This window comes from Ovis aries, chromosome 7 (assembly GCF_016772045.2).
Source record: "Ovis aries strain OAR_USU_Benz2616 breed Rambouillet chromosome 7, ARS-UI_Ramb_v3.0, whole genome shotgun sequence".
Lineage (NCBI taxonomy): Eukaryota > Metazoa > Chordata > Mammalia > Artiodactyla > Bovidae > Ovis > Ovis aries.
The window spans coordinates 6,617,097-6,643,720 of record NC_056060.1 but is presented as its reverse complement, the minus strand read 5'-3'; the positions used below and the strand labels follow the sequence as shown (position 1 = coordinate 6,643,720).

General features: G+C 38.9%; 2 protein-coding genes across 5 annotated transcripts in view; one reads left to right on the top strand and one right to left on the bottom strand.

Moving 5' to 3' along the window:
* Nucleotides 1-26,624, top strand: part of ANKRD31 (ankyrin repeat domain 31) — a 132,833-nt gene that overhangs the window by 36,189 nt on the left and 70,020 nt on the right. Inside the window, exons 10-12 of the mRNA XM_060418743.1 lie at nt 1,382-1,482; nt 17,671-17,826; nt 21,733-21,875. Coding sequence (XP_060274726.1) covers nt 1,382-1,482; nt 17,671-17,826; nt 21,733-21,875 — 400 coding nt within the window. The remainder of the gene's footprint in view (nt 1-1,381; nt 1,483-17,670; nt 17,827-21,732; nt 21,876-26,624) is intronic.
* The window catches only part of LOC105615606 (collagen alpha-1(I) chain-like), a 102,146-nt gene continuing 81,632 nt past the window's right edge, over nt 6,111-26,624 (bottom strand). For 3 of the 4 annotated variants that reach the window (XM_060418754.1, XM_060418755.1, XM_060418751.1), the window contains one exon: nt 25,853-26,314. The gene's annotated coding sequence lies outside the window, so the exon portion shown is untranslated. Of the gene's footprint in view, nt 6,432-25,852; nt 26,315-26,624 lie in introns of those variants that run through there. The other variant, XM_060418756.1, reaches the window with a different exon arrangement.

Genomic DNA, 26,624 nt, shown 5'->3' with positions numbered 1-26,624 from the left:
TATCCATTCATCCGTTGATGGATACTTAGGTTACTTCCATGTCTTGACTGTTATAAATAAAGCTGTAGTGAAAATGGGACTGCAGATATTGTTTTGAGACAGTGATTTTGTTTCCTTTGAGTAGATACCCAGTAGTGGAGTTGCTGGATCCTATGGTAGTCCTGTTTTTAACTTTTTGAGGAATCGCTATGCTGTTTTCTATGGTGGTGGCACTAATTTACATTCCTAGCAACAGTGCGTGAAGGCTCCCTTTTCTCTGCACCCTCTCCAGCATTTATTATTTGTAGACTGTTTGATAATGACTGTTCTGACTGGTATGGGCTGATATGTTATTGTGGTTTTAATCTGCATTTCCCTGATGACTAGTGATACTGAGCACCTTTTCATGTACCATTTGGATGGTGGGCCATTTGGATGCTTTCTTTGGAAATGTCTCGTTAGCGCCTCTCACATTTTTTAATCGGATTTATTTTCTGTTTTGTTGTTACGTTGTATGAGTTATTTATATGTTCTGGATACTAGCTCCTTTTCAGATATATGATTTGCAAATATTTTCTCCCTTTGGTAGTTTTTCTTTTAATTTTTTTTCATTTTGTTGATAGTTTCATTGTCTATACAGAAACTTTTTAGTTTGATGTAGTTTCACTTGTTTATTTTTGCTTTTGGTGTGAAATCCAAAAAATCATTTCCATGACTGATGTCAAGGTACTTACTTACATTTCTTCCTAGGAGTTTTATGGTTTCATGTCTTGTGTTTAAGTCTTTACTCCATTTTGAGTTGATTTTTGTCTGTGGTTTAAGATTGTTGTCCAGTTTTTTTCTTTTACATATGACTGTCCAATTTTCCTAACACCATTTATTGTAGAGACTATCCTTTCCCCATGGTATATTCTTGGCTCCTTTGTCATAGATTAATTGACCATATATAAGTAGGTTTATTTTGGAGTTCTCTATTGTGTTTCATGGATCTATATGTCTGTTCTTATCTCAGTTTTTTAAAGTTTTTGATCAGTGCCATACTACATGGCAAGCCCTTTCTTTCTTGCAGAGAGCCTGCCTCTTTTCCCCTAGAAGTTGGAAATAGAGTAGATAGTGGCATGCCTAGGTGGGGAGTGAAGGACAAGAGACTCAAAATACACTTGTGACTGACTGTCCCTAAAGGAGAGATACGATAGATGAGAAAAAGATAAGCCTAGAAACCATAATAACTGGCATATGTGTCACTGAATTATCTGCAGCTTACTCAGGAGCAATCTCCTTGTATAAAACTGCCATCATGCCTTTGAGTTTTGAAAAGTATTAGTCAAAAATTTGGTATGATTCTCTGTGAATGTTTGTAGAGAACACGATAGTAATTTTAAAAACATGTTTGATTTTCAAGAATGCAGAATCCTGCTTTAAAGATTGAAGGTAAAGGGAAGACTGTTCCTTCATCCAGGCTCAAGAATGGAGAACAGATCAAGAAAAACAGAAAACCTGCAGGTAGGCCTGTTTTCTTTATTTCTTTAATAAGTCACTTACGGAAACAGAATTCTGGTACTAAAAAGGATTTAGAGATTATTGTGTCTCAACTTCCTCATTTTACTGATGAGGAAGTTCAGAAAGGATTTTCCCCAGCGCCGTGCAGCTCATCAGCAGTGTAACTAGGACTTGATCCTTAACCTCTACCTCCTAAGCATCCCTGGTGGCTCAGTCAGTGTCCTAACTTCTACCTCACAGGGTCATGTATTTTCTAAACTTGTACTTTTAAGACAGTAATTTCAGAACCCTTTTTGGATTCAGATGTCTGACCTCTTTGTGGTGTGGCTAGCCAACATAGGCTTTGGGAAATTAAACCCAGAAGAATAAATAGAGGAAAGAAGGCAAACGTATTATGTTTGTAGATGTTATTTCTTTGTTCCTATATGTAAAACCTCAAAGAATGAACTTAAAACTGTCAGAAATAATAAGAACCTAGAAAGACGGGTTACAAAAAATAGATGGTGAGACAGTTGGTAGAATTGAGATATGGATTGTAGATTAGAGAATAATATTTTATCAGTGTTGAATTTTCTTAATTTAATCATTATGTAAGGTAGTGTCCTTGCTTTTAGAGAATATATCCTTAAATATTAGTGAGTAAAGGAGCATGGTATATACAAATTATTATTTCTGTGTATATATATGTCTGTGTGCATGTATATATAAAGAGAGAGAGAGAATGATTTAAGTGATGGCAAAATGTTAACAATAGGTGGAGCCTTTGTTTTATTTTTACAACTGTTTTATAAATCTGAAATTATTTCCAGCTAAAAAGCTTTAAAAACATGTAACCTTTGTTTTGTAATAAAACAAAAGATGACAAATATCTTTCATATATATATTACACATTTTCAAAATATAAAAGAAGAACCCATTTACAATAGTTACAAAAGTGAGAAAATACCTACTTACGTGCTGCTGCTGCTGCTAAGTCACTTCAGTCGTGTCCAACTCTGTGCGACCCCATAGATGGCAGCCCACCAGGCTCCCCTATCCCTGGGATTCTCCAGGCAAGAACACTGGAGTGGGTTGCCATTTCCTTCTCCAATGTATGAAAGTGAAAACTGAAAGTGAAGTCGCTCAGTCATGTCCAACCCTTAGCGCCCCATGGACTGCAGCCCACCAGGCTCCTCTGTCTATGGGATTTTCCAGGCAAGAGTACTGGAGTGGGTTGTCATTGTGCCATGCCTTCATGAAGACAGTGTAAAAATTATGCTGAAGAATATAAAAAAGATGAATAAATGGAAAGAAGAACTGTATTCTTGACAATAAAGATTCAGTATTGTAAGAAACTTCTCCCTAAATTATTCTGTAAATGCATGGCAGTGCAGTCAGAAACAGATTTCGTGTATTTGTTAATTGTGTTTTTTTTGTTCTTTGTTTTTTTGCTTTATAGGACTGGAGGCTAGCTTGAGAATAATATAAAATTTCAATTGGAAAAGTAAATATAAAAACTAGCCAAGAAAATTCTGAAAAAAAAAAAAGGCAAAGGAAGAATAGAGAGGAACAAACCAGCTCTACATAATATGAAAGCAATTAGAAAAGCAGTAAAAATTAAAATAATTTGATACTGGCACAAGAATCGACAGATAAATCAATGAAGCAGAATAAAGTGTTTAGATGTAGAAGCCAGATACAATGGGAATATGGGGTCAGGTCTGTGATAAATATGGCATCTAAAATTGGTGGCAGAGAGAACTAAGCAATAAGTCATGAAAAACACAAAACTGGATCCCTATATTATTCCTTATACCAAATTTAATTCCTGTTTGGCCAAAAAGTTAAAAAAACATGCCCTAGAAGAAAAGACAAGTGAATCTTTTTCCAATCTTGGAAAAACCTTTGTGTAGAACAACTCAAACCCAGAAGCCAAGAGGGAAAAGGATGATAAAATTGACTACATTCATTAAAAAAAAATTGTATGGAAAAATATCCTAAAGAAAATCAGTCATCAAACACAGAAGAAATATTAATAACAATGACAAGGAGTTAATTATAATTGTATGCAAAAACCTCTTACAAACAGTTAACTATAAAGAACATAGGTAAGGGATATGAACAAGGAATTCACAGAAAAAAAATACATAAATACTTGAAAAGATTAGCATCTCATTCACATTTAACGAAATGCAAATTAAGAGGTGTAATTTTCACCTAAGAGAATGCCAGTAAACATTTGAGAATTCTCAGTGACAGGACTGCAGCAAAATATGGTTTTGATAATAGTGTGTGTTCAGTCTTTTTACAGGGTTGTTTACTTATCCTCATCAGAAGTTTAAATCACAATTCTTTTGGATCAGCAATTCTACTTAGAGGGATTTATTCTATGGTTATGTTTACTCAAATACGTAGGTATATTTTATAAGGATGTTCATCGCAGCATTGTTTACTATAATAGAATGACTTAGAAACAACCTAAATTGAATAGTTAACAAACTACAATATAACCAATTAAATAATACTCAGTCATTTATGAAATCAGAAGACTATAAATATGTGGATAAGGAAAAAAAGCTATTTTTTTTTTCATGTAATAAGACTCGCTCAAATTTCTTGTTGGAAACAATGCAAGCAGCAGTTTTAAAGTACTAAAAAAAAATTCTGTACCTAGAATTCTATACCTAGAACCTAGAATTCCATACCCAACATAATATCTTTCAGAAATGAAGGTGAAATAGTTTTAGACACACAAAAGCTGAAAGGACTCATCATCAGCAGACCCGTATTATAGGAAATTTTAAAGGACATTCTTCAGGCAGTAGAAAGATGACACTCAATGGAAATCTACATTTACACCTTGAAGATCGTTGGACTTGTTAACTATATGTATAAAAATTATTCCATCAAACTGTGGAGAATTCTTAAAGAGATGGGGATACCAGACCACCTTGCCTGTCTCCTGAGAAACCTGTGTGCAGCTCAAGAGGCAGTAGTTAGAACTGGAACAACAGACTCTTTCAAAATTGGGAAAGGAGTACATCAAGGCTGTATATTGTCACCCTGCTTATTTAAGTTCTGTGCAGAGTACATCATGTGGAATGAGGCACAAGCTGAAATCGAGATTGCAGGGAGAAATATCAATAACCTCATATCTGCAGATGACACCACCCTTATGGCAGAAAGCGAAGAGGTACTAAAGAGCCTCTTGATGAAAATGAAACAGGAAAGAGAAAAGGCTGGCTTAAAACTCAACATTCAGAAAACTAAGATCATGGTATCCCGGCCTATCGCTTCATGGCAAATAGATGCGAAACAATGGAAACAGTGACAGACTTTCTTTTTCTGGGCTTCAAAGTCACTGCAGATGGTGACTGCAGCCATGAGATTAAAAGACGCTTGCTCCTTGGAAGAAAAGCTGTGACCAACCTAGACAGCATATTAAAAAGCAGAGAGATTACTTTGCCAACAAAGGTCTGTCTAGTCAAGGCAATGTTTTTTCCAGTAGTCATGTATGGATGTGAGAATTGGGCTATAAAGAAAGCTGAGCACCAAATAATTGATGCTTTTAAACTGTGGTGTTTGTGAAGACTCTTGAGAGTCCCTTGGACTGCAAGGAGATCCAACCAGTCCATTCTAAAGGAAATCAGTCCTAAGTATTCATTGGAAGGACTGATGTTGAAGCTGAAACTCCAATACTTTGGCCACCTGGTGTGAAGAACTGACTCACTGGAAAAGACCGTGATGCTGGGAAGGATTGAAGGCAGGAGGACAAGGGGATGACAGAGGATGAAATGGTTGGATGGCATCACTGACTCAATGGACATGAGTTTGCTCAAGCTCTAGGAGTTGGTGATGGACAGGGAAGCCTGGTGTGCTGCAGTCTGTGGGGTTGCAAAGAGTCGGACATGACTGAGCGACTAAACTGATGGATAAAAATGCAGATTTTTTTCTTATTAATCAATTTTAAAGAATAATTGACTATTTAAACAAAAATAACAATTGATTATGAGATTTTAAATGTACATAAAAGTAAAATGCCTGGTAATAATAACATAAAAAGACTTTTAGGGGAGAAATGGAAGTATACCACTGTAAAATTTATGTAAGGAGATATCATTTGGAGGTAGACTGTGATAAGTTGATGAAGAAGGGAATGGCAACCCACTCCAGTATTCTTGCCTGGAGAATCCCATGGACAGAGGAGAGCCTGGTGGGCTGCAGTCCATGGCATCGCAGAGAATCGGACACAACTAAGTGACTTTCCCTTACTCGCTCACTCATGATAAGTTGAAGATACACTATAAACCCTGAAAAAAACATTTTAACAAATAACTAATCACAGTGAAAAGTCAACACAGATGATATAATGGATTAACAAAAATACTCATTTTTAATCCAAAAGGAGGTAGAAGAGGGAAAAGAAAATAAAGAACGGATGAGAAAAACTGAAAAAAAATAATAAGATGATACTCTCAAACCCAACCATACGTTAACAATCACACTGAATATAAATGATTAAGACACTCTCAGTTAAAAGGCAGAGTTGTTATATTGGGTAAAAAGCAAGACTAAACTATATGCTTGCTTTCAGAAACATATTTGAAATATAAATGCATAAATAGGTTAAAATGAAAAGAATAGAGGGAAAATATACTTTGCTAGCATCAGTTGTATTAGTTTCCTATGGTGATAACAATTTACAACAAAGTTTGTGACTTAACACAAATTCATTCTCTTACAGTCCTGAAGTCAGAAGTCCAAATGAGTGCTGGGAGTTAAAACCAAGGTCTCAGCAGGGCTGGTTCCTTCTCTGTGCTCAGCGAAAAATGTGTTCCTTTCCCTTCCAGCTGCTGGAGGCTATGGCATTCCTTTGCTGCTGGCTGCTGCTGCTGTTGCTGCTGGCTACATCTGTCCAATCTGTGCTTCTCTTGTCACTTTGCCTTCCCCTCTTTTAATCTTTTTGCTTTCCTCTGTGTTTAATTTTAATACAAAATTTAAAGGTTATACTCCATCTGCAGTTATTACAAAATGCTGGCTATATTCCCCATATTGTACAGCATATCCTTGTAACCTGTCATACACCCAATAGTTTGTACTTCCCACTCCCCCACTCCTATATTGCCCCTCCCTACCCCACTGATAACTAGTTTGTTCTCTGTATCTGTGAGTCTTTTTGTTATAGTCATTAGTTTTTTGTACTTTTTAGACTTCACCTAAGAAGGATACCATGCAGTATTTATCTTTCTCTTTCTGACTTATTTCACTTAGCATAATGGTCTCTAAGTCCATCCATATTCCTGCAAATGGTAAAATTTAGTTCCTTTTAATGGCTGAGTTCCCAGTGGCTCAGGGGTAAAGAATCCACCTGCAATGTAGGAGAAGTAGGTTTGATCCATCTCCTTGAGAAGGAAATGGTAACCTACTTCAGTATTCTTGCCTGGGAAGTCCCATGGACAGAGAAGCCTGGTGGGCTACACTCCATGGGATCGCAAAGAGTCTCATACAACTGAGCAACTAAACAACAATGGCTGAGTAATATTCCATTGTATATGCATACCACATGTCCTTTATCCATTCATCTGCTGATGGACACTTAGGTGGCTGCCATATCTTGGCAATTATAAATAATGCTACTATGATCATTGGGGTGCATGTATCTTTTTGAATATTGTTGTTTTTTCATGTGTATACCCGGGGTTGGAGTTACTGGGTCATGTGGTAGTTCTATTTTTATTTTTCTGAGAAGCCTCCATACTCTTTTGTGCAGTGGCCACACCAGTTTACATTCCCACCAACCCTTTCATCTTTAAAGAATTCTTGTGATTGTGTAGATACCCAGATAATCCATGGTAAGATTCTCTTCCCTAGATCCTTAGTCACATCTGCAGTCTCTTTTGCTATCTATAAGAGAACATTCTCAGGGTTTGGGGGATTAAGATATGAAGGAAGCTGTAAGCAAAACAACAGATTGGGAGGAAATATTTGCAGATGATGTGGCCAACAAGGGATTAGTCTCCAGAATTTGCAAATAGCTCATGTGGCATCATATCATCGAAACAAACCAACCAACCAAAAAGTGGGCTGAAGCGCTGAATAGACATTTCTCCAAAGGAGGCACACAGATGGCCAAGAGGCACATGAAAAGATGTTCAACATCACTAACTATTAAGAGAAATGCAAATCAAAACTACAGTGAGATATCATTTCACACCAGTCAAAATGGCTATCTTCCAAAAATCTACAAACAGTAAGTGCTAGAGGGAGTGTGGAGAGAAGGGAACCCTCCAGCACTATTGGTGGAAATGCAAATTGGTATAGCCACTATGGCAGAATGCGAAGAAGAACTAAAGAGCCTCTTGATGAAAGTGAAAGAGAAGAGTGAAAAAGTTGACTTAAAACAGAACATTCATAAAACTAAGATCATGGCATCCGGTCCCATCACTTCATGGCAAATAGATGGGGAAACAGTTGAAACAGTGACAGACTTTATTTTGGGGACCTCCAGAATCACTGCAGCCATGGAATTAAAAGATGCTCGCTCCTTGGAAGAAAAGCTCTGACTAACCTAGACAGCATATTAAAAAGCAGAGACATTACTTTGCCGATGAAGGTTCGTCTAGTCAAAGCTATGGTTTTTCCAGTGGTCATGTATGGATGTAAGAGTTGGACTATAAAGAAAGCTGAGCACCAAATAATTGATGCTTTTGAACTGTGGTGTTTGTGAAGACTCTTGAGAGTCTCTTGGACTGCAAGGAGATCCAACCAGTCCATCCTAAAGGAAATCAGTCCTAAGTATTCATTGGAAGGACTGATGTTGAAGCTGAAACTCCAATACTTTGGCCACCTGGTATGAAGAACTGACTCACTGGAAAAGACCCTGATGCTGGGAAAGATTGAAGGTGGGAGGGGAAGGGGATGACAGAGGATGAGATGGTTGGATATCATCACTGACTCAGTGGACATGAGTTTGAGCAAGCTCCAGGAGTTGGTGATGGACAGGGAAGCCTGGTGTTCTGCAGTCCATGAGGTTGCAAAGAGTTGGACATGACTGAGCGACCAAAGTGAACTGAACTATGGAGAACAGTATGGAGGTTGCTTTCAAAACTAAAAACAGAGCTACCATATGACCCTGCAATCCTACTCCTGGACACACATTGGGGGAAAAACATGGTCTGAAAGGATTCATGCACCCCAGTGTTCATTGCAGCACTGTTTACAATAGCTAAGCCATGGAAATAACTTAATACTCATTAACAAAAGAATGGATAAGGACGACATGGTACATATATACAATGGAATATTACTTAACCATTAAAACAAATGAAGTAATGCCATTTGCAGCAACATGGATAGACCTAGAAATTGTCACCCTGAGTGAAGTAAGTCAGAGAAAGAGAAATATTGTATGATATCTCATATATGGAATCTAAAAAAGAAATGATAAAAATGAACTCATTTATAAAACAGAAACAGACTCACAGACTTAGAGAACAAACTTAAAGTTACCAGGGGAAAGAGTGGGGGGATGGGGTAGTTAGGGAGTTTGGGATGGAACTGTACACATTAGTATATTTAAAATGGATAACCAACAAAGTCCTACTGTATAGCACAGGGAACTTTGCGAAACATAATATACCAACCTAAATGGGAAAAGAATTTGAAAAAGAATAGATACATGTTTATATATAAAATAAAATATTGCAACTCTCAAAAAAGAGATATGGACATCTTTGGAGGACCATTATTTATCTTACCGCACAAATTAGAAGATGACTGAAGTCACTATATACTGTTATATAGAACAGCATATATTATGAACTGTATACATTATATAATACATCATTAGTACCAGACAGAGTAGATTTTAGAACAAAGAATCTTAGCAGGGATAAAGTTATTTCATAATGATGCAGGGGTTATTTCTCTAAGTGTGTGTGTGTGTGTGTGTGTGTGTGTGTGTGTGTGTGAGTCACTCTGCTGCTGCTAAGTCGCTTCAGTCGTGTCTGACTCTGTGCGACCCTAGAGACGGCAGCCCACCAGGTTCGCCCATCCCTGGGATTCTCCAGGCAAGAATGCTGGAGTGGGTTGCCATTTCCTTCTCCAATGCATGAGAGTGAAAAGTGAAAGTGAAGTCACTCAGTCGTGTCTGACTCTGTGTGACCCCATGGACTGCAGCCTACCAGGCTCATCCATCCATGGGATTTTCCAGGCAAGAGTACTGGAGTGGGTTGCCATTCCCTTTTCCAGGGGATCTTCCTGACACAGGGATCAAACCCTGATCTCCTGCATCACAGGTAGAGTTTTTACCGTCTGAGCTACAGGGAGAACTCTTCCCCAAGTGTACGTAATAATTCTAAATAATTTTTCTCTCTTTTTCTTCCAGTTTTGTTGAGATATAATTGACATACAGCTTGGTATAAATTTAAGGTGTACAACATAATGATTTGACATTATGTATATCATGAAATGATTACCACAGTAAGTTTAGTGGACATCCATCATCTTATATAGATACAAAATTAAAGAAATAGAAAAAATTTTTTTTCTTGTGTTGAGAAGTCTTAGGATTTACTCTTAACCACTTTCACACATAATATGCAGCAGTGTTAATTATATTTATCATAGTGTACATTATATCCGTAGTACTTACTTATAACGGGGAGTTTGTACCTTTTGACTTCCTTGATGCAATTCCCCCAACCCCTTCCCCTTACTCCCAGTAACCACAAATGTGGTCTCTTTTCTAATGAGTTTGTTTATTTGCTTATTTTTGAAGTGTAATGACCTCAACTTTGCATTGGCTTCATAGTGATTCAGTGGTTCTATACTTTTTAAATTGATCATTATGGTAAGTCTAGATACCATCTTTTACCATACAAAGATATTACATATTATTGTATTCTCACACTGTACACTTATACTTGCTGCTGCTAAGTCACCTCAGTCATGTCTGACTCTGTGCGACCCCAGAGACGGCAGCCCACCAGGCTCCTCCGTCCCTGGGATTCTCCAGCAAGAACGCTGGAGCAGGTTGCCATTTCCTTCTCCCATGCATGAAAGTGAAAAGTGAAAATGAAGTCGCTCAGTCGCGTCTGACTCCCAGCGACCCCATGGACTGCAGCCCACCAGGCTCCTCCGTCCCTGGGATTTCCCAGGCAGGAGTGCTGGAGTGGGTGCTGTTGCCTTCTCCAACATACCTGGGCCTCCTCTATTTTGCAGCTGGAGTTTTGTACCTCTTAGGACCCCTTACCTGTGTCTCTCGTCCCCTCACTCCCTGCACTCTGGCAACCACCTGTTGGCTTTCTGAATCTGTGACTCTGTTTCTGTTTTGTTACGTTTGTTCATTTGTTTTGTCTTTTAGATTCCATATATAAGGGAAATTGTGCAGTGTTTGTCTTTCTCTGTCTGACTTATTTCACTTAATACCCTTTATGTCCACCCATGTTGTTGCATATGGGAAGATTTCACTCTTTCCATGGCTGAGTGATACTCCATTTTTGCCTTTTCATATTGTTCATGGGGTTCTCAAGGCAAGAATGCTGAAGTGGTTTGTCATTCCCTTCTCCAATGGACCATGTTTTGTCAGAACTCTCCCCCATGACCTTTCCATCTTGGGTGGCCCTACATGACATAGCTCATAGTTTCATTGAGGTACACAAGGCTGTGATCCATGTGATCATAAAAAGCAGAGACATCACTTTGCCGACAAAGGTCCGTATGGTCAAAGCTACGGTTTTTCCAGTAGTCATGTGTGGATATGAGAGTTGGACCATAAAGAAGACTGAGTGCTGAAGAACTGATGCTTTTGAACTGTGGTGCTAGAGAAGACTCTTGAGAGTCCCTTGGACAGCAAGGAGATCAAACCAGTCAGTCCTAAAGGAAATAAACCCTGAGTATTCATCAGAGGGACTGATGCTGAAGCTGAAGCTCCAATACTTTGGCCACTTGATGTGAAGAACCGTCTCACTGGAAAAGACCCTGAGCCTGGGAAAGATTGAGGGCAGGAGGAGAAGGAGGTGACAGAGGGTGAGATGGTTGGATGGCATCATTGACTCAATGGACATGAGTTTGAGCAAACTGTGGGAGATAGAGGACAGGGAAGCCTGGTATGTTGCAGTCCATGGGGTCGCAAAGAGTAGGACATGATTGAGCAGCGAGCAACAGCAATATTCCATCGTATACATATGTCACAGCTTTACCCATTCGTCTACTAATGGACAGTTAGGTTGCTTCTATATCTCTAAAGATGCTGCAGTGAACGTAAGGGTGCATACATCTTTTCTAGTTAGTGTTTTCACAGAGGATCTGAATAGACGTTATTCCAGAGAAGACATAGATGGCCACAGACACATGGAAAGGTGCTCCACGTCACAAATCATCAGGGAAGTGCAAGTCAAAACCGCAATGAGATATCATCTCACCCCTGTTAAAATGGCTGTTATCAAAAAGACAGTAAATGACAAGTGGTAGGGAGGTTGTTGAGAAAAGGAAACACTGCACTGTTGGGAAATTTAATTGGTACAGTCACTATGGAAAACAGTATGGAGAGTCCTCAAAAAGTTAGAGCTACAGTATCATCCAGCAATTCCACTCCTGGTTATCTATCTGAAGTAAACAATTATTCTGTTAATAACAGAGTTTCAAAATGCATGTAGTGGAAACTGATAAAAGTGCAAGAAGAAATAGACAAATCCACAATTATAGTCAGTGATTTTAATGCCAGTCTTCAGTGATCATTAACTCATTATAGTGACCCAAGTGGACAGTAAGGATAGAGGGGATTCAAACAGTGCTGTCAGACAGCTTGGTCTGTTTAACATCTGTGTAACTTTCCACTCAAGGTCAGAAGATAACACATTCTTTTCAAGTGCATGCAGAATATTTATCAAGATAGTTTATATGCTGAACCATAAAAGAAGTATCAATAAATATAAAAGGATTAATATCATAAAGTTTTTTATGATTGCAAATAGAATTAACAGAAGATGAGTAACAGAAAGATCTCTATAAAATCTTGAGATATTTGGAAAGTAAGTAGCACACTTTAAAATAACCCATGGGTCAAAGAAATTTAAAGGAAATTTGAGAATATGTTTAACTAAAATAGAGTGAAAATACAATGTAGCACACACAAAAAAGTCACTGCAGGAAGGCACTGTCTGAAAGCCAGGAAGAGGTCTCAGCAGAAACAGAATTTTGTAGCACCTTAATTGTGGACTTTCAGCCTCTAGAACTATGAGAAAATAAGTATCTGTTTAAGCCACCCAGTTTGTAGTACTCAGTTACGTTAGCCTTAGTCAACTAATACTAATAGTCAATAATAGCTAATTTCATGAAGATGTCATGAAAAGAGTGATGGGGGAATTGTAGTACTAAATGCCTATGTTAGAAATAAAGAACCCTCTCAAATCAGTGATACCAGCTTCTAACTTAAGGAACTAGGGAAAAAAAAAAAAGAGTGAATGAAATCCAGAGTAAACAGAGGAAAGGAAATAGTAAAGGAGAAAACGATGGTAAAGCAAAAATCAATGAAATTGAAAACAGAATAATAATAAGGAAAATCAATAAAACTAATCTTGGAGAAGATCAGTAAAATTGATAAACCTTTCTCAAACTGACCAGGAAAAAAAATAGAAGCACAGATTACCAACGTCAAAAGTAAGAGAGGTGACATCATGACCTAGTCTACAGATATGCAAAAGGATAATAAGGGAATATTATGAACAACTTTTTGCCAATGCATCAGATGAAATGGACAAATTCCTTGACAGACATAAGTATTATAAACCAATGGGCAACCTGAGTAATAACAAATCTACTAAGTAAATTGCATCTTTATTTCAAAACTTCCCCACCAAAAAGCAAATCAACAAACAACAACAAACCAAAAAAACTTCTAGGCAAGATGCCTCCTGTTCAGTTCAGTTCAGTCACTCAGTCATGTCTGACTCTTTGCGACCCCAAGAATCGCAGCACGCCAGGCCTCCCCGTCCATCACCATCTCCTGGAGTTCACTCAAACTCACATCCATCGAGTTGGTGATGCCATCCAGCCATCTCATCCTCTGTCGTCCCCTTTTCCTCCTGCCCCCAATCCCTCCCAGCATCAGTCTTTTCCAATGAGTCAACTCTTGGCATGAAGTGGCGAAGAACTGGAGTTTCAGCTTTAGCATCATTCCTTGCAAAGAACACCCAGGGTTGATCTCCTTTAGAATGAACTGGTTGGATCTCTTTGCAGTCCAAGGGTCTCTCAAGAGTTCTCCAAAACCACGGTTCGAAAGCATCAATTCTTTGGCGCTCAGCTTTCTTCACAGTCCCAACTCTTGTGTCCATACATGACCACTGGAAAAACCATAGCCTTGACTAGACGGACCTTTGTTGGCAAAGTAATGTCTCTGCTTTTGAATATGCTATCTAGGTTGGTCATAACTTTCCTTCCAAGGAGTAAGCATCTTTTAATTTCATGGCTGCAGTCACCATCTGTGGTGATTTTGGAGCCCAAAATGATAAAGTCTGACACTGTTTCCACTGTTTCCCCATCTATTTCCCATGAAGTGATGGGACCAGATGCTATGATCTTAGTTTTCTGAATGTTGAGCTTTAAGCCAACTTTTCTCTCCCTTCTTTCACTTTCATCAAGAGGCTTTAGTTGACTAAGGCTAACATAGTTGAGTACTACGAACTGGGTGGCTTAAACAACAGAAACTTATTTTCTTATAGTTCTAGAGGCTGAAAATCCACAATTAAGGTGCTACAATATTCTGTTTCTGCTGAAACCTCTCTTCCTGGCTTTCAGACAGTGCCTTCCTGCAGTGACTTTTTTGTGTGTGCAGAGAGCGTTAGTGTGTCTTCCATTTTTATGAAGATGCCAACCCTATTATATTAGGGCTTCAACACATGAATTTTGTGAGAATATACTTCAATCCATTATACCTTCAATAGTGAATTCTGCCAAACAACTAAGGAAGAAATAATACCAGTTCTTCACAAAATGAGTGAAGTGAAATTGCTCAGTCATGTCTGACTCTTTGCGACCCTGTGGACTGTAGCCTACCAGGCTCCTCCATCCATGGGATTCTCTAGGCAAGAACACTGGAGTGGGTTGCCATTTTCTTCTCCAGGGGGTCTTCCCGACCCAGGGTTCAAACCCGGGTCTCCCGCATTGGAGGCAGATGCTTTACCCTCTGAGCCACCAGGGAAGCCAGGAAAGAGTTCTTCACAAACTCTCCCAAAAACCTGACGATGAGGAACTGTTTCCAGCTCCTCTTATGAGGTCACCATTAAACTGATAGAAAAATCAAAGACATTGCAAGAACAGAAAACTGCAGTTCAGTATCCTTCATAAGCAGAGGTGCAAAAATCTAAACAATTTTAGCAGATCATATGCAACATATGTGCATATGTACATTGTAACCAAGTGAGATTTATCATAGGAATGTTGGGTTGACTTTACATTTGAAAATCAAACACTGTAATTTGTTATATTAATAAGCTAAAAGAAGAATCATATGATCACCTCAGTAGATGATGCAGAGAAAGATTTTGGTAATACCTAATATCCATTACTGGTTAAAAACTCAGCAAATTTATAATAGAGGGGAACTGGGTCAGCCTGATAAAGGGCATCTACAAGAAGATACAGAGCTCTCATACATAATGGTGAAAGACTTAGTGCTTTCCCCCAAGATCAGAAATGAGATAGGAAAGTCTGTTCTCACTACTTCTTCTGCTCATTGAAAGAAAACAGTCTTTAGTCACAAGTCACAGGATCGTCTGTAGAAAATCTGATGGAAACTACAATAAAAGCAACTATAAGTGAGTTTAGCAAAGTTGCAACATAAAAGATCAATATACTAATATTAATTACACTTCTTTATTCTAGCAACAAACAATTAGAAAGTTAAATTTGAAAGCCAAACAATTAGGAAGTGAGATTTATGCTGAAATTTCAAAAAATGTGAAATACAGATAAAATTTAACAAATGATGTAAAAGGTACGCTGAAATCTAGAAGATGTTACACATAGCAAAATTTGATGGAGAGAAACGGAAACATACCTTGTTCATTGAGTCAGAAAACTCGGTATGGTTAAGATTTTTTTCTGCTGAGATATATTTATGGAATCTACACAATCTTAATCAAAATCCCTGTAGGATTTTTTTTTTTTGTAGAAATTCAAAAGCTGGTTCTAAAATTCATATGGAATGCAAAGGATTTAAATAGACGACTCTGATAAAGAACAAAGTTTTGAGAGTTAACACTACCTTATTTCAAGAATTATTATTGTTATTTTGTGGCTGTGGTGATCAAAACAGCATGGTACTGTCATCAAGATAGGGAGATATTAGTAGATCAGCGGAACAGAAGGGAGTTCAGAAGCAAACCCTGAGTTTTGACAAAGGCACAGGCCTTTATAGCTGAGAACAGTTGAAAATCTGTATGCTGCAGAATATTATTGAGTGTTTTTCCCTGTATTTTAAGAGTGTTTATTTTTGTTTTGGCCAACAAGTTACTTAAAGATCAGCTTGGTCCTTTCAATACATTAAAAAAATCCTGGTTAAGTAGGGTCTAGTGTAGGCCTTACTCTGTCCCTAAGATATGACCCACTAAAGGTCTCTCTAAATGCCCCAGTTGCTCAACAAAGTCTCTCTCCCCAGATGGGCAGGACTGTAAATGTTCCCCAGCCTGCATGATCTCCGATGGTGGTTATTAATAATTTATAGTTCCTGGGTACTTCTTGCCCAGTCTCATATGACTATTTACCCGTGAATGGTTTAGTATTCGGATAATGACTCAAAGAGCCCCTTTCATAGATTTATGGTGCCTTTTCTCTACACCCTCATCTCCGGTGCCCTGCCCTGTAAATTTTTTTACCCCAGCCTCCCCAGACACTGACCTGTCTCCTCCGCCCAGCAAGAGCACCTCATAGGCTGGTGTTATCCTCGGGAAACCCCAGACAGGAAGCTGGGGTGACCTCAGGTCTCACTGCATCGTGTGCCTTCACTCAGGGAGCCATAGATCTAACTACCCGGTTTTCTAATTTCTGGATAAAGCGTCCCCCCCCACCCCGTATATTTTATTTAGTTTTCTAGTTGTTTACAACGGGACACTAAGTCGTAGCAGTTATTTAGTCCTGATTGGAAGTGAATATCTTTCACAACTTAGTTTTCATTGAAAATTTTTATTTTCTTAATTTGTTTTTAATAAATTTCATATTTATAATAGCAAGTACAACTGGCAAAGACAGATATGGAATAAAGACTATTTATTGGTCTTTACATATAGTTTATCTGGTGGGAGCAGAATGCTTTGCAGTCTGGGGTAGGGGAAGGTAGGCTCAAGTGTTCAGCAGTTGGTTTGTTTTAGTTCACAGTGGGACTGAATGGAGAGAATCACATAAAAACAAAGCAGTTGAATTGTGATCCATTGAGGAACTCTGCTGCAGTACTCAGTTACCTTTTAGGATGGAGCAGGGTATTTACATGAGAACTAGAAAAGCTGTCATCAAAGCTTTTCTGAAATTTGGGGAAACCAAATGAGTATTATCTGTAGAAGTGGACAGGATTTGGGTTATCTAAATGAAGACTTTCAGTATTTTGGGAGGCACCGTGGAGAAAAGATACTTGGTATGCAGAACCTGGAAAACTATTTCAGTTGTGTATCTCCTGGCTTAGGAAGTCAGAACTATTATACAGCTCAAGATCATGGTCCTTTATTTAATTTCATGGCAATTATTTTTAGCAAAGAAAGAAAATTTAGTAACATTCTTTTTTCTGGTTTTCCTGGAGGTGATTTTTTGTATCTTTCTGATACAGTTCTGAGATTTTCTCTTCATCGTTTTATAAGACATTTCAGTATTGTAACATTTTGTTAGGTGTAATAACATCTAAATAGTCCGTTTCATTAGAACTTCTAAGAAAATAATCAATTAGTCTTACATATGCAGCTTTCCTAGAGTTTCAATCAACATAAATGCTTACATGATCTATAGTTTACTCAAATATTTCAAACTAATGACATTCGCCTCTTTCACCTTTTTGCATGTAGATACTGTTATAGTTGGGTCAATGAATGAAATACTCCTTCATAATATGATATATTTCTATTCTAGAATGTTAACTGAAATCATTCTGTTACTGATGTTCTTCTTGATTTTCAAATAAGAATTATTCATGTTTTTGGTTTTCTTTTGTTCATGCCTTCATTTCAGAAAAAATGAAGATGAATAAAGTAACTCGTGCTAACATTAACCGGAGAAACATTTTTGGAGAGAACTTACTGTATAAAGCTGCTGTGCACAATGATACCGGTCTTGTTCATCATTATATCAAAAAAGGTGGAAATGTTAATCAGCCAAGTTATGCCGGTAGGTTGTGGTTATCACCTACAGTTATCTTGAGAGTGCTTTTTGTTTCAGCTGAATTACTGCTATGAAATTATGGCAAAGTAGGCTTAAGGCAAGCCTCAAACAGAAAGCTTCCAAGTATTTTTCATTCTTAGGTGATGCTTCACCATCCTCTCCAGGAAGTGGTAAGATAAGTGGAGAGGCATTTCCCCTTCAAAGGTTGTGCCTGCCTGGCCACGTGCAATAGCTGCCACAGGGGGACGGGGCTCCTGGGGCCAGCTTGCTGGCTTTGTGTGAGCATTGTTACTGTGAGACTCAGCTTTTAATGGAAGAGGAATGAGGTTCAGAGCTGAAAGAAGCTGGTGATACATTGAGCTTCTGGGAAAATTAATGGTAGAGGGACAGCAAAACAGTTGCCAGGGAAATGAAGAGAACAGACTGAGTTGGAGAGGGTGGAGCAGGAAGCTCAGAAAGAGCAATCTTTCTGCCAGGTTGGATTTCTGGTACAGTCTTCCTGTGGGGAGAACCTGGCACGTTCTCTTGGAGAGGAATGATTCCTCAATGGCACTTACGTACTTAAAGCACTGAGCAGCACTGGGCCAGCACCTTTTATGTGTCCTCGCTTTTACTGTTGTTTCTAGACTCTCTTGATGTATGAAACAGTGTGCAAAGTCTTTTGATACACAGAGATCAGCAGCACAATCCTCAGATAAGCAGGTGATACAAGTGCTCCCTCAGAACTTACTTTAGCAGGACCTGGGTTTATACTGTAATCAATCAGAGCTTTAAAGACTGTTATTCTAAGTCTCGTAACCAGTTCATCTATCATGGTCTTATAACCCTAAACCAGGGATCCTTACTTGCTAGCCAGAGCTCTTGCTTCTTTGATTTTGAGAAATCCATGGTTCTTTCTGTTAAGTCTCTGTGTGCTTCTTAGGTTCAGGAGTAGTTCTGCATGCCTCTAACTGGAATTTGTGGATTTCCCAAACATCAGTCTTAACAGGTTTCTGTTCATTAACCTTTTTAAAATTCTTTCCTGTGCCATTATTAGCATCCTTGGTTGCTATTCCCTACCTGTCTTTTGCTTGGCAGCATACACCTTCTCCTCACTGCCCCATGTACTTCTGTGACTTTCATGAATTCTTTACCTGTCCGTATTTTCCAGACTTTTGAACTCCCTTGTTTTCTGCTTTTTCTTCTCAGTTGGCATCTTACTCTGACCCTACTACTTCTGACTACCATATCTTACAGAATTGCAGAGGGCAGTGTTTGCAAAAGGTTGTCCATAAGCCATTTTCCTGTCACCTACAATATTTGTTTAAAATGTAACCTTTACTGAAGCACACACACAAAATCACTGAAAATCACAGTCAAAGTCTTTAGGTTAAAATCTAGAGATCGAGCTTCCCTAGATGGTTTTAAAAATATCCATTCATTTATTTGGACGCACAGGGTTTTTGTTGTGGCCCATGGGGTCTTTGATCTTCAGTGTGGCATGAGGATCTTCAGTTGCACGTGCAGCGTCTTCAGTTGCGATGTGCGGGATCTAGTTCCCTGACCAGGCTCAAACCCAGACCCCTGTGTCGGGAGTGCAGAGTCTTAGCCACTACACCACCAGGGAAGTCCCTCCCTAGGTGATTTTTATTCCCATTAAAGTTCAAGAACTACTGACAAGAGGTGTGTGGCCTCCTTATAACATATTGGTTCAATGTAGTGAGCTTTTACTATATGCCTCCTCTGCGCCAAATACTGTGGAAACAAAAAAGTAAACAATATCTACTAGAAAGGTTAAAATATATTTATTTTTTGATACAATCCAATAAAGACTTCAGTTCAGTTCAGTCGCTCAGTCGTGTCTGACTCTTTGCGACCCCATGAACTGCAGCACGCCAGGCCTCCCTGTCCATCACCAACTCCCGGAGTTCACTCAGACTCACGTCCATCGAGTCCGTGATGCCATCCAGCCATCTCATCCTCGGTCGTCCCCTTCTCCTCCTGCCCCCAGTCCCTCCCAGCATCAGAGTCTTTTCCAATGAGTCAACTCTTCACATGAGGTGGCCAAAGTACTGGAGTTTCAGCTTTAGCATCATTCCTTCCAAAGAAATCCCAGGGCTGATCTCCTTCAGAATGGACTGGTTGGATCTCCTTGCAGTCCAAGGGACTCTCAAGAGTCTTCTCCAACATCACAGTTCAAAAGCATCAATTCTTCGGTGCTCTGCCTTCTTCACAGTCCAACTCTCACATCCATACATGACCACTGGAAAACCATAGCCTTGACTAGACGGACCTTAGTCAGGAAAGTAATGTCTCTGCTTTTGAATATGCTATCTAGGTTGGTCATAACTTTTCTTCCAAGGAGTAAGCGTCTTTTAATTTCATGGCTACAATCACCATCTGCAGCGATTTTGGAGCCCAAAAAAACAAAGTCTGACACTGTTTCCACTGTTTCCCCATCTATTTCCCATGGAGTGATGGGACCGGATGCCATGATCTTCGTTTGTACACAAAATGTAATATACCCAATTATTTTTTCATAGGTAACATTTGCATTTTATAAGTCCTCATTTATATTTTGTGATATCTTTGTCTTTGATTTAAAAAAAACTATCTCAATAATTCTTTACGTATCAAAACCAATGGTGACAACCATGAAATAGCCTGAAAATAAGCTCTGAATACCCAGAATAGATCTAATAAAGCTTCTTTGCTAAAACCCTGTCAGATCAATGAATTGAGGATTATTTTACACAGATTCCTAAGCTTATGACACATTAGAACTGAAAAGAAAGATTGGCTCAGGCCAGGATGTTGATAATAGCAAGAAGTTTAAGCCAACAACAAGGTAAGAGACACATGAAAACATTAAAAGTGAGGAGCAAAATTGTTGAGGACCGTAATACGGAAGAAGGTACACTGCACATCTCTGTGGGTGTTATCAGTTGCTGCGTTAGATCATGCAGCTAGTATCATTATGATGTTGAATTTTTTTAAACAGTGGGTTCAATTGTATTGCCTTTATAGGAAACCTATCTTCTCAGAAAGCTTTGAGGAAATTTCCTCCAAGACAGTTACATTTTTAAAAAGGAAAAAAAGATTTTGCTTGAGGATCTCCCAACTTGCAGTTTGGGGAGATAATAAAAGATTTGTTATTTTGGAGTTTAATAGATATCTTTGACTTATATCATTGTGTCTGACTAACAAAAAGATTTATCTGGCTGACTGGTATCCTTGGAGCACTTTGTAGTATGTTAATTGAATTATTGTAACTAACTTTTTGCAAATTGGGAGAAAAAATTATACAGTTGACCCTTGAATAGCATGGGAGTTAGGGTCCTGACTCTCACTGTGGTCAAAAATCTGAGTATAAATTATAGTTAGCTTTCCCTATCCATGGTTTCTCCTTCAATGACCTCAGATTGTGTGATACCATAGTATTTACTGTTGGAAAGAAATCTGTGTATAAGATAGACCTGCGAAGTTCAAACCCACGTTGGTCAAGAATCAACTTTTAAACTGACTTCTGTGAGGTCCTGCTGGCTGGTTACTTTAACAAAAGTAACTTGAGCTACGAATAAGGCTTTTTTCCCTCTTCTCTGCAGAAAAGTAACCTGCAACCAGCAGTCTCTATGAGCTAATAATGACCCCCTCTCCTTACAGCCTTTTTATTTGAGGGGGGCAGGAGTGTTTTCAAATTTTTTACTATTTTCATATTTTTCCATATTAATACCAATACCAATTAAGGGTAGGAGTTTTAATAAAAAATTGAATTGAATCCGCAGATAATACAGATTGCCTCATGGTGAGATTACCTTGTTTCATAGCCAAAGTATTTTTATAGCAGCAACTTAGAGTTCTTATTTTAAGGGCAAGCATAGACATTATTAAGATGCCAAATATAACAAACACCATTACTTTTTTGTGTCATAGGTTGGACAGCACTTCATGAAGCTAGTTTAGGAGGGTTTTATCAGACAGTAAGTGAACTGTTAAAAGGTGGAGCAGATGTGAATATCAGCGGAATGTACCAGATCACTCCCCTACATGATGCTGTGATTAATGGACATTATCAGGTACTATAATTATTTCGTTTGCAGAGCAAACACTACACTCTTCAACTATTAAAAACTTCTGTGACCAACAGTAGAAAAACAGATAGGGATTCAGTTTCAGTTCATTCTGCTAATCAGTACTCAGAATTTATAAAAAAATATTACTGTGATGGATTGGTTGTGCCTAATATGGCAGACCCCGTTTTATATGTTACTTTTAATGACTACATGATGTGTATTTTGGTTGTACATAGTATTTTTTCAACTTCCTTAGGACTTTTTTGTATAGTACTTTATAGGCTCTGTGTGCATGTGCTGAGTCGCTTTAGCCGTGTCCAGCTCTTTGCGACCCGGTGGACTATAGCCCTTCAGGCTCCTTTGTCCATGGGGTTCTCCAGGCAAGAACACTGGAGTGGGTTGCCATTTCCTCCTCCAGGGGATCTTCCCCACCCAGGGATCAAACCCAGGTCTCCTTCACCACAGGCAGATTCTTTACCGCTTGAGTCATGAGGGACACCCTTACAGGCTCTAGGAGAACACTTCCTTCTTAGCAGGTTATGCAATGATAGGGTCGCAGCAGGCTCACAGCTTTTTGTAGTCTAGTGTTACTTTCAGAATCAGACTAAGACATGAGACCCTCTCAGGCTTAATGACCAACCAGTACACACCAGCACAGAGGTACCAATGGTTATAATACCAAATGCTATAATTCCATATATGTTGGTTAATAGTAACTAAAGTAATGGTATGTGAATGCTAGGTTGCTTCAGTTATGTCTTGACTCTGCAACCCTATGGACTGTAGTCCACCAGGCTCCTCTGCCCATAGGATTCTCTAGGCAAGAAAACTGGAGTGGGTTGCCATGCCCTCCTCTAGGGATTTTCCCAACCCAGGGATCAAAGCCAGGTCTCTTACGTCCCCTGCATTGGCAGCTGGGTTCTTTACCACTAGTGCCACCTGGGAAGCCCACAATTATGAAACTGTTCATTAAGACTGGCACAGTGCTTTATCATGTGTACTCTGAGCTTCCTAGACATTTTTTCTGGTCCAGGGACTGCATCGGGCTGAGGCATTTCCTGAAAATAGTTTATTGTTTATTTAAAGTGGTGGAAGTTGCTTCTGGGCTTAAAACCTCTAGAGTAGGAAAGAGGGCTAAGGAAGATCTGTTCTGTTTCTCCAGAAGAAATACCTGCCACAGGTAGAGCTGGGGAAGGCTATAGGCAAGAATCTCTTAGAAAGGATGCAGTTGAGCTCATTTCATGTGCTAGGAAGGTTATACTCAAAATCCTATAAGCTAGGCTTCAGTAGTATGTGAACTGAGAACTTCCGAGTGTATAGGCTGTGTTTTCAAAGAGGCAGAGGAACCAGAGATCAAATTGTCAACAGTTGTTGGGTCATGGGGAAAGCAAGGGAATTCCAGAAAAACATCTGCTTCATTGACTACACTGAATGAAGCCTTTGACTGTGTGGATCACAGCGAACTGGAAAATTCTTAAAGAGATGGAAATACCAGAGCACCTTACCGTCTACTGAGAAACCTGTATGCAGGTCAAGAAGCAACAGTTAAAACCAGACGTGGAACAACTGACTGGTTCAAAATTGGGAAAGGGATACATCAAGGCTGCATATTGTCACCCTGTTTATTCAACTTCTATGCAGACTACATCATGTGAAATACTGAGCTGGATAAATCACAAGCTAGATCACGATTGCTGGGAGAAATGTCAACAACTTCAGATATGCAGATGATACCACTCTAATAGCAGAAAGTGAAGAGGAACTAAAGAGCCTCTTAATGAGGGTGAAAGAGGAGAGTGAAAAAGCTGGCTTAAAACTCAACATTCAAAAAACTAAGATCATGGCATCCAGTCCCATCAGTTCATGGCAAATAGATGGGGGAAAAAGTAGAATCAGTGACAGATTTTTTTTTTCCCTTCGGCTCTGAAATCACTGTGGACTGTGACTACAACCATGAAGTTAAATGCTTGTCCTTGGAAGGAAAGCTGTGACAGACCTAGATAGCATATTAAAAAAGCAGAAAGATCCCTTTGCCGACAAAGGTCCATAGAGTCAAAGCTATGGTTTTCTCAGTAATCAAGTACCATAAAGAAGGCTGAGCTTCAAAGAATTGATGTTTTTGAATTCTGATGCTGGAGAAGACTCTTGAGAGTCCCTTGGACTGCAAGGAGATCAAACCAGTCAATCCTAAAGGAAATAAACCTGATTATTCATTGGACTGATGCTGAAGCTCCAATACTGGCACCTGATTCAAAGAGCTGACCCATCGGAAAAGACCCTGATGTTGGGAAGGAGTGAAGGCAAAAGAAGGGGGCAGCAGAGGATGAGATGATTAGATCGCATCACCAACTCAGTGGACATGAATCTGAGCAAACTTCAGAAGACAGTGGAGGACAGAGGAGCCTGGCATGCTGCAGTCCATGAGGTTGCAAAGAATTGGGCGTGACTTACTAACTAGACAACAACAACAACACTTAAATACATTCTTTCAAGTGTGGAGAAAGTAGAATTTGTGAATTTCAGATGATCAGCTCACTGTGGTTGCTTAGAAAATTCTGGGACAAATTATTAAACATACAGTGGGAGACATTTAGGCAGGCATAATGATCTTTGAGCATAAGCAGACATCGCTAAGAACACATCATGTCAGACTGACCTTGATCCTCCTTTATTAGGGTTAATTTGTGAAGGAAATGGCATGGCAAGTTGATATAAGTTATCTCAGTTTTAGCAAGCTTTTCTCCAGTGTTCTTGCCTGGGGAATCCCAGGGACAGAGGAGCCTGGTGGGCTGCCACCTATGGGGTCTCACAGAGTCGGACATGACTGACACAACTTAGCAGCAACAACAGCAGCAAGCTTTAATTTGATGGAGCATGCTTGTGATATGTGAGTATTTGAGATGTTGAATTAGAAGTTCATTGACTATGTTATTGGGATTCACAGATACTAAAAAGATATCCCCAGACATGTTGATTATCCATTCCATTTGTGTCTGGAGTGAGCTGTCTTATAAAGTTTGATTGTCTATTCTATTGCACTATAAAAAGTCATACTGCATAGTAGGCGGGACCATGGATAGTGTTTTGTCATTGTTGGGAGTATTTTTTTTTAAATTCCAGACATCATACCATTTTACCGATAAATACTTGTACCTACATCTCTAATAGATAAGGACTTTTTTCTCACACCCACATTTTTTTAATCATCTTACCTAATAAAACTTATTTGTTAATACCATTTAATAATACCCAGTCCATATTCAAGTTTTCCCAAATTATCTAAAAGTGGTTTTTATTAAAAATTTTGTTTGAATGAGGACCTGTCAGGGTCTATGTACTACATGTGTTTTTTATGTCTCTTAAGTATGTTTTGATCTATAATGTTTCTTCCCGTGTTCTCTCTCTTCTGGAGCCTGGGTAATTTGTTGGTTGGGGTTTCCGAAATTCTGGATTTGACTGATTTTTATGGTTTCTTTTCGTATTTTCTGTAAGTGGCTGTTTTAATGGAAAATCTATTTAGAGACCATAGTTTGGGTGCGAGGTGTGCTCATTGCTATTGGACGTCATTGTTTTTAGGCATTTTCCGTGAAATCATACTTTTAGAAAGAAAAATCATGAGTTCTTACTGATATTTCCATTTCAAACTTAATATTATAGATTCATAATAACTTTACTTTTTACTTGTGTCTCTTTTCCTTTTATGCTAAGCATTTGTGTCTTAATACATTAACTTATTTCTTTATTGTACATTTTATTTACAATATTACTATTAGTGATATTTCTGTTATTAACAATAGTAATAACAATGGAACTACTAATGAATTGCTTTTTGTTTGTTTATACCCATTAGGAATGTATAGTCAAAATATTGGCTTTTCAAGTCTTGAAAGAATTTTATTCTCTGTCTTATTGGCTTCTTACACAAGGGATTTATTGGAAGGAAGAGATTTGAAATAATATCCTCCAAACTGAGAAGGAACTTTGAGTCTGTAAAACAAAGCTTTATTAACAAAGCAGTTCCATACAGTGCAATCATGACGTTTATTGTGGATAACTTATATACTGGCAAGATTGGGCAGCGAGCAATCCAGAGGCATGCACAGCTGTGCTCCACACCACAGAAAGGAGTCCAGGGGGATTTAAGGGGGCCAGAGCTAAAATTAGAATCTGACCACCAAGTGAGAAGCACATCCACACTGACTGGAACGGGGGAGCTTTCCTCCTCCTGGGGTCTCATGACCATTAACCATCTGTGTCAGCAAAAGGCATTCTTTCAGCTTTCACATCTGATGAAGGCAGAGTTGGTAGTGAATTTATCTGGCTTGAGCACATTCCTTATGAGTAGGCTGAAGTGCAGTCATGCAGAAAGGAGAGGGGAAGGACTGGAGTAGAGCTGACAAGGTGGAGTCAGAGTGGTTCAGCAGCACAGAAGTCAGCTGATTCTAGAAGGAGGAAAAAAAGCACTAGAGTCAATAATGTTGTTGAAGGTGAAAAGCTACGGGCAAGCTCTCAGTAGAAGTATTTCCTTCAGGGGTCTACTGTTTGATGAACTAAACAAGTGGAGATTGTGAGGCCAACCACTTACTGAAATGGCTCTGCTTGTTCCAGTTAAGAATACGTGGTGGCCTTAAAATAGCCACAGATTCTTTAACACTCTTCTGTCCGAAAGGTGGAACCTGAGTCTTCTCCTCAGGAGTGTGGGCTGCAGTTTCAGTGAGCTGCTTCTAACAAATAGGATGTGGCAGAAGCAAC